The sequence below is a fragment of the Pseudorasbora parva genome, chromosome 5 (genome assembly GCF_024679245.1).
Source record: "Pseudorasbora parva isolate DD20220531a chromosome 5, ASM2467924v1, whole genome shotgun sequence".
Lineage (NCBI taxonomy): Eukaryota > Metazoa > Chordata > Actinopteri > Cypriniformes > Gobionidae > Pseudorasbora > Pseudorasbora parva.
Window position 1 is genome coordinate 21,594,042 of NC_090176.1, and position 15,945 is coordinate 21,609,986.

General features: G+C 38.0%; 1 protein-coding gene across 1 annotated transcript; it reads right to left on the reverse strand.

Annotated features, from left to right (window-relative positions):
• Positions 1 to 768: 768 nt before the first annotated feature.
• LOC137075191 (tubulin alpha-1D chain-like) lies at positions 769 to 2,815 on the reverse strand. Its single transcript, XM_067443494.1, has 4 exons — positions 2,720 to 2,815; positions 2,237 to 2,459; positions 1,975 to 2,123; positions 769 to 1,858 (listed from the first exon to the last, which is right to left on the reverse strand). Exons 1-4 carry the CDS (start codon positions 2,720 to 2,722, stop codon positions 884 to 886), a joined length of 1,350 nt encoding a protein of 449 aa, XP_067299595.1. The 5' UTR covers positions 2,723 to 2,815; the 3' UTR covers positions 769 to 883.
• Between the last annotated feature and the right edge of the window lie 13,130 nt (positions 2,816 to 15,945).

A 15,945-nucleotide genomic window follows, 5' to 3' on the forward strand; every position in this document is an offset into this window, starting at 1 on the left:
ATTGCTTCACAAGTCTTTTGTGTGAAAGACAAGTTTTATGTCGTAAATGTTGCCCTATATTTGAAAACAGATATGTGTTTCTCAGTGTTTACAAAGCAAAAAGAGCACCATTGACTAAGGTTTTCTTTAGACATGGTTCTTGCTATATAGAAAGAAAATGAACACACAGGCCAAATTGTTATAAGACTTTAATTTCTGTGCTACAGTGAAAGCACAGACAATATCCAGCCTCTCATACTGATGCCCATTGACATGTGCAAACAGCTGAATCATGAATAACAGCTATAGCAGGTGGTCATTTTTGTGCTGCATAGACACCGGTGGGGGGAGGGGTGTCATGCTGGAAAATATTCTGTTTTGCCTGTAGGCCTTTATCACTTTTGCATGCGCAAATATACACAGATTTTAAACAGATAACATGTCCAACTGTATATCATGAAAAGAGTGCATATTTAATAACATTCTTTTAGAAAGTGCTTGTTTCTAGGCTTTTGACTGCCTAGTATTTTTCAAATTAATATTTACTTTTTAATCGATTTAACTTTTGCATAAGAAATAAAATATAGAAAAATTAGTATGTGTTATATAATGAATAAGCATTAGGTATCATGAATTAACAATAAACATTTTACAGCATTTTTTAATTAATTAATTAATAATTCATTAACGTGTTAATTTACACAACTTAAAATGTTCAAATATATTACTATATGTAGAAATTAATAAATGCTGTAAATGCTGTTAGCTTAACTAATGTTTACATATAGAATCTCATTATAAAGTGATAGCAAAGAATGTATAGCCCCAAAAAAGAACATGATAAAACGTTGCGTTTTAGCAGATAAAAATATCTCATTACCCTGAGACTATAAAAAAATGGATTTTAAAATTCCACTCCATCTTCATCATCTCCGATGCTGTCAGTGCCGACTTCTTCATAATCTTTCTCCAGGGCTGCCATGTCTTCTCTGGCCTCTGAGAACTCTCCTTCCTCCATTCCCTCACCCACATACCAGTGCACAAAGGCTCTCTTGGCGTACATCAGATCAAACTTGTGGTCTAGACGAGCCCAGGCCTCAGCAATGGCTGTGGTGTTACTCAGCATGCAAACGGCTCTCTGTACTTTGGCCAGATCTCCACCAGGAACCTGCATTGGGGGCTGATAGTTGATGCCTACTTTGAATCCAGTGGGGCACCACTCTACAAACTGGATGGTGCGTTTGGTCTTAATGGCAGCGATGGCAGAATTGACGTCTTTGGGCACCACATCTCCACGATACAGAAGACAGCAGGCCATGTATTTACCATGTCGAGGATCACATTTGACCATCTGATTAGACGGCTCAAAGCAGGCATTGGTTATGTCAGCCACAGACAGCTGCTCGTGATACGCCTTTTCAGCAGAGATCACTGGAGCGTATGTAGCCAGAGGGAAATGAATACGTGGGTAGGGCACCAAGTTGGTTTGGAACTCGGTGAGATCCACATTCAGAGCTCCATCAAATCTCAGCGAGGCTGTTATGGACGACACGATCTGCCCAATGAGCCTGTTGAGGTTGGTGTAAGACGGACGCTCAATGTCCAGGTTTTTACGACAGATGTCGTAGATGGCTTCGTTGTCTACCATGAAGGCACAATCAGAGTGCTCCAGGGTGGTGTGGGTGGTCAGGATGGAGTTGTAGGGCTCCACCACAGCTGTGGACACTTGAGGAGCAGGATAGATTGCAAACTCAAGCTTGGACTTTTTGCCGTAGTCGACAGAGAGACGCTCCATAAGCAGGGAGGTGAAGCCAGAGCCAGTACCCCCACCAAAGCTGTGGAACACCAGGAAACCTTGGAGGCCAGTGCACTGATCAGACTTTTGTAAGAGAGGAGAAAAAAACTTACCAAAAGGACTACAATGCTCTAATTTGGCTTAGAAAGTTCTACAGTCATTTTACAAACTTAACAATAAATCAGACCAAAAAATATTACCAGTTTGCGAATACGATCCAAAACTGAATCAATGATCTCCTTGCCGATGGTGTAGTGTCCCCTGGCATAGTTATTGGCAGCGTCCTCTTTTCCAGTGATGAGTTGTTCTGGATGAAAGAGCTGGCGATAGGTGCCTGTCCGTACTTCATCTACATTCATAGAAAGTTTCAGCTGAACGTTTCAGTCTGATTTTTTTCATCATTGAGATATTCACATGTACATGCTGTTTTAAATAATTTCTAAAACTAAAATATTCCCATACCAATAACAGTGGGCTCCAGATCAACAAAGATGGCACGTGGTACATGCTTTCCAGAAGCCGTCTCACTAAAGAAAGTGTTGAAGGAATCATCTCCTCCTCCAAATGTCTTATCACTGGGCATCTGTCCATCTGGCTGGATACCATGCTCCAGACAGTAAAGTTCCCAGCAGGCGTTTCCAATCTGTGCTCCAGCTTGGCCAACGTGAACGGAAATGCACTCACGCTGCAGAATGAGATTTATTTACTTTTTTATTTTAATATAATATTAAAATCATGTGTAATACAAAAAAGGTAGCACTTTATTTTACAGTCCTGTTGCCATGTACATACTTACTTATTATAGTTAACTGGGTAATAACTAGGTACTACCCCTAAACCTAACCTTAATCCATGAAGTTACCTTAAATTACCTAGTACTTTAAGTACATGTAAATGCACACACTGTAAAATAAAGTGCAACCCCCAAAAAAGGTTATGTGTTACCATATTGTATTTTGTCTTCCAGCCGATGCTCAGGGTTCGGAATGAAGCTCTAAATGTTTCAAAGTCTGACACAGAACATATTTATACCTGGAGCATCATGCGGTAACTGTTCTCTGTAATAAGAGAAGTCACTGATGTCGATACTATCTTCAGGGTGAAAAAGAAAGCAGACAAAAAGAAAAATGAGGTTAGCGCCTCCTACACTCAGAGGAATAGTTTATTGTTAGGGCAAGATATAAGTGAATAGACTGGTGAACAATATTACGAAAACCTTCTTTGATCCTCTGGGGAACATTCTGACAAAAGCACAGCTGAGCAAATATATGCCTTTACATGTGCAAAATCTTGGTTCATGTATTATAAACACAAAGAAGAATATATCTAAGAAATTGTAGGTTGGTCATGTGGAGGAACCACTTTCATGCATTAATAATGGCTCCTCTTATTTCAGAGAGTAGGAGTAATGTGATACCTTTTGTGTGTGTGTGCTCTGAATGAGGTTTGTTGCAGGAGATTGAAAAATAGTAATACAATAGTTGCTCAGATTGAATTGTATAGATACTGAGAACTGTATACCTTAAATTTTTCTTTTATGTGACTTCCTGAAAATCGCGAGTGAGCGCATGTCACATCCCTTTTCTTGTAACCTGAGTATCTGCTGCGATGGCAGAGCCTGTGCTGCTATACAGCAAACTGTAAACAGAATTAAGATGATTTTATACTTCTCAGTTTCTCTGTGACTACATGTATCTTTTTACAGAAGTGTCTGCCTCCAGAGCAGTGTTAAAAATGTTTAACGCTCTGTTTCCAGCCTCCCTCTAGCATTTATTGTTCTTACAGAGCCATTCCACCAAATTGGTGACATTTCTGTCCCCGGGACATTATATGTACAAATATGCATGAAAATTAACTCTAAAATACATTTTGTTATTAAGCCAAGTGTCCTGCACATTAATCTAACTGAAAATATGAAATATATTAGATTTGTTTGCACCCCCCAAATCTATAATATTTTAGATAAGCCCCCAGTTTTTCACTGTCTTATTAGTAACAAATTTCCCCTCTCTGAAAATTTTTCAACATGATATTATGAAGGCCATTTGAGGGTATGTGGTCTTAATTTCTTTTCTTTATAACTAATGATATTGTAACTACTATAGTAACTGGGAAGGTCAATCTTAACAGACTGACCTGGGTAGGGTTGCACCAGCCGTTTGTAAGTTCTTTCTTAAAGGGATAGTTCACCCAAAAATGAAAATGTGATGTTTATCTGCTTACCCCCAGTGCATCCAAAATGTAGGTGTCTTTGTTTCTTCAGTAGAACACAAATTAAGATTTTAACTTCAACCGTTGCAGTCTGCCAGTCATAATGCATGTGAATAGGTAACAACTGAGAGTAAAAAAAACATGCAACACAAATCGTTCTTTTTAACCGGTGCTTTTGAACTGGTTCTTTTTTGTGAACCGGGCGAAACAGTTCACCAAATCGGACTGAATCATTCTAAACGGTTCGCGTCTCAAATCAGCGCTGACCACACATGTTATTTTAGTTACTCACTTTCTGACATGAGTGACAGTCCCTCCGTATATAAATAAACTATGTCTTGAATTATATTTTGTAACTCCAACCGTTCACTGAACTGAATGTTGTTTTGCGGAGAGATCTGATGAACTCACGAGCAGCTGATACTGAGCATGAGCGAGTAACTGAACGAGCGGGCCTCATCGGATCAGCAGTACAGAAACGAAAACTATTTATCTCGGACACGTTCAATACTGAGGACCGACGAGCCGATGAGCGAGCCTCTTCATAAACATGATAATCTTCTCGACTTTCCGGCTACCGCTACGTTCCCACGGGACTTCAGCGTGAGACACAGATAGCCGGCTAAAAAATGTGAATTTAAACAATGGCTGAGTGGCTAAACGCATCTCGTTGTCGTGTGAGGGAGCTGTTCATGTTGAACAGACATTTTAATTGCATTTTGTGTCTGTTAAGAGGCCCAAAGACACCCGTTACGTTTATGCCCCCAAAGCTGCTGTTTTAGCTGAGGGGGGCTCTGGGCATTAACTGTAATAACTCCGTGTTGAAAGCACCAATCCGGTTAGTTTTTTTTTTCTATAGACTGTACTCACAAAGATATAACGATCAAGATAAACTTAAAAATTCGCCAGAGTTGTCCTTTAAGACATCAATGTGTGGTCACGAGCAGCCGGGTTTTTGCACACTGTTGTATGTTGACTAAGCATGTTTTTTTTTAAACTCTGACTCAAGAGTCTACTCCAGCCCCAAAGCTCAGCCCAGAATCCTCCACTTCCTTCTGTTTGGGCACCACATAAGCTGTGTCCCAAATTGCGTACTTGTGCAATATTCTATAACGTTTAAAGTATAAGTAGTGTAAGCAGTATGTTCACACTGAAAATTCTAAAGAGAAAAAGTGCACTTTAAATACCCGGATGATGCACTAAATTAACGTAAAAAACAAAGTGTGGAATGTTGGACACTTCATGCACTCAACTGTCGCAGCTTTAATTACCTAGTGGAGGGGAGTCACTACCAGATTCTGACGCTGACTGACAAAATAACCATGTAAAGTATATACACTACACGGTTGAGTACATAGTGTATAAGTGAATAGTGTATAGTGCGTCATTTGGTACACAGCTATTGTCTCCCAAAGAAATTTTGGGGGTAGCTCCCTCGTCACCCAGAAGTCATGCTCATGGACCGTTGGCTGAACGTCTGCATATGGCACACTTTTCTGGAAACACTTCAACAGTTTCGAAGTCATCATCTGAATTCTACAGGATGTCCGTGAGACGTGTGTTGCGTTCTTTGATAGTCCGCCAGGAAAAAAATGCAGTGACGCCAAACTCCCTTGTGGAAGACGAACGCCATTGTGTTTAAACTGTGACAATGAGAGCTTACCAGGAGCAACAAACCTGTAATCAACTAACCAACTCTCTCGATCAAAGCTAATGGAGGCCGTTTAGGTTTAAGTTTCGGATACTCCGTCAACAACAAAACAGCCGAATCTCACTCAGTCAAAATGTCATAAATAACCAGTTGTGGAGTGCACTTTTGCATGTTTGAACGGACACAGAGTCAGACACAGATGGAGAGAATCAGGAAAAAGGTTGCAGCTATTAGTGTGCTTCTCACTTTTAGTGTTTCCTCTAAAAGGGCATATCATCAACAGTCATAGGCTGGGTTTCCCTACTCTTAGGAGTAGGGGGAAATTAGACTGGGCAAACCCAGCCTGATCTGCCTGCAATTTGATTTTGCACGGCAACTCATTTTGGAAACCTGTACATTAATTTCTACTGCTTCTGTTACACTTTTGCGGGAACCAATCACACACTGGCTTATCCACCTGGTGTGCTATTGGCGGATTTAACATGATGACGGATAGAGAAGGATGGATTGATGCCTGTTGATCATGCCTCTTGTGGTCTGATTGGTTGAAGGACTATCCAATTGCATACAGAGTCATTTGAATTATGCTCGTTTATCACGCCTCTTGTGCAGTAGAAAATACATAGCACATTCCCCAGACCAATGTTCAATCTTAAATTGAAAAAGAGGGAAACGAGTATAGACAGTATGGACACACATCTTTGTTCCAACACCTTATAAAACTGAATTTTTCATAATAGGTCCCCCATTTTTAATCTAGCAATCTTCTGTCTTGAGTCTGCTATTCTGTAACAAGAATACTATTCATTTGATTAAGTCCCCCCTTGGTGAAATTTCAGGGTCCACTTTAGATCTGTTCTGTACATTTAGCCTGTTCTCAGTCCCACCTCTCCTCCGGACATCAACGTCCCTGCTTCCAGGTCTTGTTTTAGTTTTGAAATGGATCAAATATCAAATACAATGTGCTGTGGTAGGACAAAATGGCTAAGGAAATGTATTATCCTTTTTTAAGTATAAAAAAGCATACAAAACACTCATGCACAATGGCCCTCATTTATCAATCTTGCGTAGAAACTGGTGTATATGTTGGCGTAAGATTATGCTTACACTCCTCTCACCGCCTGATTTATGAAGCTGTGCGTACCTCTGCAATCCAGGTGTACGCAATACTTGCCCTTAATAAATGTGGCGGCTGAAAACGATCGTGATTAGAATAACACGCCCCTATATATTCAAGTCTCCGCCTCTCCCACGCCCTCATTTTACGCCATGGACAAACAGAAGACGGCAAAGAAGCGAAACATCTCCGACGTGGAGATCGGGCGCGCTCAATCATCTCACTAGTCCACTAGTCAGGGCACTGATTAGGACATAAGTCAATGGGCTGACTCCCTGATCAGTGCCCTGACTACTGAACTAGTGAGATGATTGAGACGCGCCCATCGAGACCATCACCAGGGAAGTGGAAAAAAAACTAAATTGTTTTATTTGGGAGTTTAAAGAGTGGGATTAAAGGCACCTAAAAAAACAAAATATGGACCCAAATTACGTACTATTAAAAGTGCGGGGGTTGAGAAGCGCACTCCAGCAGTTTAAAAAGCTGTTTGGATGATAAATTACCATCACTGCATTATTTTACAGCACGTTTTGAAACAATTAGCATTTAATTTCGTATCACGGCACATGTATTGGGGTGTACAATAGTGATGATGATGTGATGTGGAGTACTACCATTCATTCACATTAATAATTACATGACAATTTGTAAGATTCTTATTATTATTATGATTATTATTCTTAATGACGCTTGTTATTCAGAAGAAGAATGTCGTTTTTATTGATTTTATTATTATTTAAAAGAAAAAGGTCATTTTTATTATTTTGTCAGTCTGAATTATTTTAGCCCCAGTTTGTGCGCAGCTGCCGGGCCAGGCGGGCCGGTAAAGCGCAAAGGCTCGCGACTGGATATGCCTACAAATCAAACGCTTTGGTAAAGTCACACAAATTAAACATTGACGTTCATGTTGCACAAAAATAAACACTGAATGTTGTTGTTGTGGTTTTTAACAGTGGGTCATAATATAGCATATCTTGTCAGTGCGTTTTGTGGTGTTAGGAATTGTTTTTCTGCGCATTTTCACACTAACTCAAACGTGTGTACACCACCTCCTGAGCTGGCGTAGGATTTGAGCGTGCCGTACGCCAACGTCCATATTGATAAATCTCAAAGTCACCGTGGGTTTGGGTGTACGCAAGGTGTACGCTGGAAATTTGGTGTACGCACTTTTGATAAATGAGGGCCAATGTGTTTCACTATATCAGTAAGGGAATCTCAGACTTCTATTGTTTTTCTATCAGGATGGAATGTTCTCATTATTTCTTGTTATTGATATATTATCAACCTCTAACCTCGGAAACCTTTCCAAAAATCCATGTCACCTCTCTCTCTCTCTCTCTCTCTCTCTCTCTCTCTCTCTCTCTCTCTCTCTCTCTCTCTCTCTCTCTCTCTCTCTCTCTCTCTCTCTCTCTCTCTCTCTCTCTCTCTCTCTCTCTCTCTCTCTCTCTCTCTTTCTAACCTCATTCATCTTTAATGCTTTGGTTGAAGTCCAACGATGGGATAAGTTATACTGGCTCGCAGCGGTTGTAAAAGGTAAACGATAGAGCTCACATGACATAATCGAATAAACAGTGCGTTGAGCAATTTGACCAGCAGATGGCAGAAAAACTTTTTGGCAGAAAATGTATAGTGTTTTAACCACCTGAGACCCGGTCTTTTTACGGTTTATGCCTGAGACCCATAAACAACATTTAAACATTGTAAATGCCATTGCATTGTTTAGAGCATAAGAAACAAACGGGAATTTTTTTCTCTCATGAAATTACATGTAGGCTATATGCAAACACAATGGGACTTTTATTTATTCACCAATTCATTTTTAGGTTTCAGGATATTTTTCAAACAAAACTTTGTATAGAAATATATAATGGAATGAATCAATACCATTTTACTTAATGTAAAATGAATGTGGGTAAAATGGGTAAATTTTACCCTTCATGTGGGTAAAATGGACATAAATGGGTAGTCATTCAATACTGTATCTAATCTACATATTTATGTGTTCTTGGGGCAACATGTAATGAAAGAAAAAGGTAATAATGGGAGTTACAATAGGCAACCTTCTCATAATATTATGTATTTTATAGAAATATATAGGCCTATTTATTTCGCTATTGTTTTGTCTCCCAAAATGGCTGATAAACATGCTTTATAGTGGACATGTATGAAATCATTACCCTGTTTCATAACAGAAAGTCATATTTTATACCATAACATTTTCATGAGATGTTAATTTATGGCAAACAATTTGAAAATTAGTTCGATTTAAATGACAATTACAAAGTATTATATTTTTACAGTACTATTGCTAAATTAATGTCAGTCGCTGACCAATACCAAAAATAAGTTGTTGGCATGGTGAAACCTCCAAACATTTGGTTTATGAAAAGCTCTTTACAGGACACCAGTTTTAAAACTGTGACATGTGGGGTGTCAATGTAGAACATAATGTCTACTACAGAGGACAACAGTCTATTCCTGGGTCACAGGCACAAATGTTTGTTTGTTTATTTATTTATTTATTTATTATTGTTATTGTTGTTTAATAAAGTTTACTGCTAATTGTCATATGCCTATAAAATATGCAAATCCAATAAAATAAAATTTAAATATTTTTGTTAATTTCCCTAAAATATCGTCGTAGTAGTATATTAGAAATGTATTCAAATGCCAGAACAATGTTAATATCTTTTATCTTTATTTTTTTATTTCTTCTCTTCATACAGCTTTGTCCATGTGGGCCTAGCGAGTGTCAGATATGCAAAACGTTTGGGATGCTTCTTTAGTAAGAACAGTAGCCTACTGGCATATGTGTCCCGCAAGTCACTTTTTTTTTTTTTTTACCTGGAACTCCCTGTTATTGGTATGTTTATCTTTAAAGTGATAGATATAATGTGAAAAACAATACCATTGGACTTCAATGAATGATTTGTAATGCTATTTAAGTGGTCCAATCGGCATCCCTTTGTCGCTTTAGATAGCACAGTCAGATTGGTTTAAAAATGCAAACTATTACAACTTTAGAACTTGAGTTAGAGCAATTGTTATTCACCTTTACTTAAAAGCTTATTGTTTATTCAGCAAAATGCGTTAAATGTTTCTGAAGATAACTGACCCATTGTGCATTGTGACAAAAACACCACTAGGGGACAGTATAACTCAAAGACTCAAAGATTTTTTTTTATTTTATAGGCCATGTAGTAAGAGAGTTTATTTATTAGAAATAATTGAATAAAAGAAGACAAATTGAAAGTGCATGGCTGCTAGCAGCCCCACATTTACTGTGTTAAAATAGGTATTAATGGGTATTAATAAATGTAAATATTTTTTTGGTTGATGAATTTATACATTTAGTAATATGGTACATGCTACAAATTCCAATGCACAGAAATAAGGATATTGACCAGAACCCTTCCTAGAGCTGGCCGTCTGGGCAAACTGAGCTATCGGGTGAGAGCAGCCTTGGTGAGAGAGTTAAAGAAGAACCCAAAGGATTGGCAGAGGATCCCCAAATCCAGGTGTGAAAAACTTTGCATCTTTCCCAAAAAGACTGTATTAGATAAAAAGGGTGCTTCTAAATACTGAGCAAAGGGTCTGAATACTTAGGACCATGTGATATTTCAGTTTCTATTTTTTTAATAAATCTGCAAAAATGTCAACCATTCTGTGTTTTTCTGTCAATATGGGGTGCTGTGTGTACATTAAAGAGAAAAAAAATTACTTAAATGATTTAAGCAAATGGCTGCAAAATAACAAAGAGTGAAAAATTAAAGGGGCTCTGAATTCTTTACTGTATATTCTTCAAAACTGTATATTTGCGAACGCAATCTTGTTTACATTTTGATTGGCTGGGAAAACTGTAATAGGCAGCTGATGAAATTAGGCAAAGGATCCACTAAGCAGTGGCCAACAGGTCTCAGAGCATCACAAAGAAATATGTTGGCCTATAGATTTACAACCATCAAGGTCAGCAAGCTCAAAGTGACGTCGTACCTCTTTCCATGTCCAAATTAATCACTAAAGTGACCTTAACCCTGCAGCTCATACACACACACAGGAATGAATTACACTTTGATTAAGGTTTGCCACAGTTATATCCTCGCCAACAGTCCTGGGTCTCATGCTTAGAGTGTATTTCATGTATTACACTTCCACTTTCTGTTTTTGGTAGTCTTAACAGAATATGAAAGGCCTTTCAGTTTTGATTCTGCACACTTATGAGCAATACATTAACTCTCCATATAGTCTCTTTTGGGTTGTCACTTGTAGAAATGTACTGCGCTTGTGTGATAAATGCCAGCAGTTTAATGGAAGGAATGATGGAAAATTTAGAGTAGGAAAGATGTCACTTATTTACAATTCGATGAAACATGCTGTGTGATTAAGAAATTATATTTCTTATGTAATCTAATTAAGAATATTTCCCATGCAGGATTTAGATGGAGCCCCTGGGGAGCAACTAAAACACAAATGGTGTGAAACTGGCAATGGCATTCAGCTGTTAGCTGATTACATTGATTCCATTTATTTGTGACTATTTTCCAGTCACTTCACTCCTGAAGGTGAGTATTTCATCTCCATATTAACACTTTGAGCTCTGAGTCCTTCTGTAGGCTCTGAATTTCACTGAGCAGATTGGAAAACGCAAAGCGTTTTGGGATAATCAATACTGACATGGATCAATGCAGATAATTATTGATTTAATTCATTTACACACTCAACTTTCTCCTCATTCACTTATCCAATTAGATTATGAAATAGCCAACATAGCATATTTAATAAAATATAGTTTGCACATATCATCATCTATTTGACAGTTGAAATTGTAATACAGTTTCACTGCTCTGGTATGGATGACCTTGATCTAAAAACTGTTCAACAGCCAGAGTTGGGGAGTAACGAAGTACATGTAACTTAGTTACATATTTAAAATAAAAATTTGGAGTAACTGTATTTCATGTTCATGTTACATCCAAAAAGTATTTTAGATTACCACAGTGATTACTTTGAATTTTAATATAATTACAAATTTCATTTAAATATTAATGTTAACTGTAACAGGCAATTCATGCAAACAACAATTTATGATTCTCAGATGCTGACACTGCAAAAGCACCCTAAGATACATTTCTGCTCAAACATTTCATACCCCTTGCAGAATATGCTAAATTATAATAATTTTAGCAAAATTAGATGGATCTGGGATCATAAAAAGTGCATGTTAATTTTATTTAGTACTGTCCTAAATAAGCTTTTTCACATAATAGATGTTTACTCCACGAGACAGAATTTATACACATTGCCATGTTCAAAGAATTACATACCCTTGAATCTTAACTGACAATACCTGAATTATCCATGACTGTTTTCATGATTCATGTTAAGTCATTTGTTAAGGCAATTCTGACCTTTTTTCTTGCAATTGCGAGATTATATCTCACAATTCTGACTTCTTTTCTGAGAAATTGAGATATAAATTTGCAAATATGAAATATAATGTCCAATTATGAAGGGAAATAAATATTTGAATACATTTTTTTTAACGTAATTGCGACTTTTTATCTTACAATTCTGACTTTATAACATTCAATTATGATTTTATATCACATAATTCTAACTTTATAACTCACAATTGCAAAATGCAACCTTGAATTTCTCAAGGTCAGAATAATAAGACAAAAAGTCCGAAATATTTAGTGGCGGAAACAAGCTTCCATGAAACACAATGCATTAAGAGGGTGAAAACTTTTAAACAGGATGATGTGTGCATTTCTTATGTTGTTTAAAGATCATATTTTTTAATCTAGCAGTTCTCTTCAGAAGCTAATAGACTACATGTTTCCCACAAAATAAGACAAAATAAGTATGATTACCCTGTTCATCCAATTCAGTTATAAAATACATAATAATAGGCAACCAATCAGGTTGTGAACACATCCATTTGCCTTTATGTTCGGAATCTATAGTTGGATGTTAAAATACAAATGTGAACACTACCAGGACCAGGACTAAATGTTCAATTTTTTTGTTTTTGTTTTTTGGTCCAGCATACCAAACAAACCAAAGGAACTGAACTACAAATGTGAACACTCTTAAAGCTGCAGTACGTAACTTTTGGCGCTCTAGTGGTTAATACAACAAACTTCATCTTACTCTCTTTTTTATGTCTATAATATCTATCTGGGCTACTCCACAGGGGTGCTAGTCTTAGCCTCAGATGTCATGCCATGGACCGTTGGCTGAACGTCTGCTACAAGCGTGCTATACATGTCCTGAAAACTAAAACTGACGCATCTCGATCGCCCAGGTGGCTGGTCCCGGTATTGCTCATAAACCCATCCCCTCCATGTATTCTAATGTGACACAAGACGAACTAAACAATCAAATTACACTTCAAAATAATTTTTTGAGTGTTCAAAGGTGGTCCTTTTTTAAAATAAATTTTGGTTTTATTCAGTTATTTGATGCTATAAACGGGCGTGTGACGTCATGATTGACAGCCGTGTTTGACAGCTTCTCTGAGCGAAGTTGTCACTGAAAGACCAATGAATTTTTTCTGTGATACATGAGTGAAGATTAGAGCTTTAAAGCTGTGCTATGGAATTTTTTGGTTCACTAGAGGGTGCCTATTCAAAACAAAGGTGTAGTTTGATGACACCAAGTTTGAGCTCAGCATCTTGGGACATGTGGTCTTCACCTCACAGCCGGTGGAAAAGAATCGGGCTAAAGACAGAATTCATGTTGATGGATGCGGTTATTAAAGTTACTGTAGTATGAAGCAGAGCAGGACCGAGTGTTGTGGAGCTGAGCAAGGCCGCTGGAGTGATTGTTACACAACGCATGGCTTGTGAGAAGCGGGACTTTTATTATGACGGGACTCAGTCGTGGGCGGCATTTCCGCTTTTCCGGTCAGAAGTATGAGGTAACCAAGGGGGTAATCTAGCGCTCGGAAAGCGTTCCACCCCTAGGGGCTGCCATTGCTAACCAAGCCATCACCTGCTGTTAGCATCCCATTGACTCCCATTCATTTTTGAGTCACTTTGACAGTGAATAACTTTACATCTGAGACGTTTAAAGACTCCATTTGTCCATTGTTTATTTCTAAAGAAGCACGACAATGCATAAAAGGCTCCGTTACCTTGTATCTTACACTATCGCCCCGTAGAAGCTGTTTTTGTAAAAATAGGCTAACTATTGCGTCATAACCAACGCGACTCTGTCGCACAGTTGAGAAATTACCGTATAGACCTGAGGAGACGCTCGCAGGCAATCTTCTACTGTCTATGAGACAGTCGGGGGGACGTGTAGACATAAAGTCTGATAAAGTCAAGGGAGAAGAATGGGGAGAATCCCATAGTGAGCCAAAAGCAACGGGAGAAAATATTTAAACAACGTGATTCAGCTTTCACTTTCCACAACTACTAGAAGACCTACAGCTGTCAGGCAGGAGGCTCACGTCACATCTACGTCGTCAAGCTCAGTCTGAGCCTGCGCAGTTCGCTCAGCCATCAGGAAGTGAGTGCTCCTATACTGACATCACTTAACGCCGTAGAAGGCAATGGGATCCCTCCGTCCATTTCTTTTACTGTCTATGGAGGTAACACAGCTCTGTGTTATCAGATAAATATCAGATACATTTAAGTGTGTTGAAAATGATGTAATGACATTACTCTGTGCTTTCACTCAGCGCCTGCTGTGACACTTGTTCACACTGCTAAGAGTAAAGCGCTTCTTCAGAATAAAACCAGAAACTGAGGGTAACGCAGATATGACACAATTGACAGCCGACTCCCTCACACGTCCCGGTTCCTTGGTTAAAATAGCAATTTTCTCACAATTTACAAATAGTTAGAAACATTTAGGATATTTGAAGAACTCAACCGAACAAAATATGTAATACTGGCCTGGTGTTTTTTTAATATTTTACTGCAAAAATACTACATAGTGCACCTTTAACTTAATTAATACATTTCGACAACTTTTCATTTCACACCAACATAAGCTGTTCTGCAACTGTGGGAGTGCGGGTGTGGTTTTGATATTACGACTCTACTTTCTACTCAGTACTGCGCAGACTTGGGTCCCAAATCAGCGCAAGATGTCAGCGCCTTGGACATTGGCGGCTTCACTTAGATTCTAGTTGACTCTCCAATAGAAGGTAATGAAGGGGTTTTATCCATCTTTTCTACAGTCTATGACCAGATGCATATGGCACACATATCTAGAAACAACACTACATGCCGTGTCGCCAAACTCCCTCATGGAAGAAGAAGGTTGTCGTGTTTACAGCTGTGACACTGAACAATTTTTGGGAAAAGGCTATTTTCAAAAGTATTTAAGTTCGTAGCTACATTGTTGCAGTAAACTAGCACAACATTCTTAAATTAATAACTTATAGATGCACCTCGGTCTGTTATGCATGGACATCAACTTTACATTTTCACACGTGAAACATGATACGGAACAAATCGAACTGTGATTGGTTGCATTACATGTCAGTCAGACGTCTTCTTGCATGGGTGGTCCTCGACCAATGAAAGCTGTGATATAGTTCAGACCTTTTACCATCAGTTTGAAGGTCTGGCTACAGAAGACTACAGCAGTTAAGAAAATAGTCTGAATATAAAAAATTATTAGGTGTAGGCTACCATAGTGATTCAGGATAAGGCAAAAACACGGTTCAGAAAATAGATTCATGATGTACTCGCTCATTATATACATTTTGAACACAAAAAAGTTATGGATTACAGCTTTAAATACTCAAAATAGTCCAAGTTATAACATGCCAGCTGTCATTGTGTTGCTTTTTAGTTTTAGTTGTGTTTAGTTCTTTTTAGTTGTGTTTAGCTGTTTAGTTTTTAGTTAGATATAGAAAAGGAGGGAGAGTTGTTAACCAACTCTGGTTAACAATAGTTTTTGGATCTAATCATTACTTCTCAACGCAGTAAAACTTCTCAAAAGTTTAACTAAAACATTCTGTAAAGATTTCCTCAAAATTATGAACAAAATCTTGCAGAAATGCTAATGTTCATCTTAAAGATAAATGTTCTCAACATTAGTGTGAAAAAACTATTAATACATTCTTGAAATATTGGTAGGAGCCGTTTGACTATCGTTCATTTAAATTAACATTTATGAATTATATGTTTTATCATGATTTTACTTTTTTATTGTTATGAACCTGTATTTTGG

Excerpts from the sequence above, each read along its gene's own strand:
- LOC137075191 (XM_067443494.1), bottom strand. Across the intron at positions 2,124-2,236 it reads TCTGGAGCCCACTGTTATTG|ATGAAGTACGGACAGGCACC; the intron begins GTATGGGAATAT and ends CTATGAATGTAG. Across the intron at positions 1,859-1,974 it reads TGGATCGTATTCGCAAACTG|TCTGATCAGTGCACTGGCCT; the intron begins GTAATATTTTTT and ends CTCTTACAAAAG.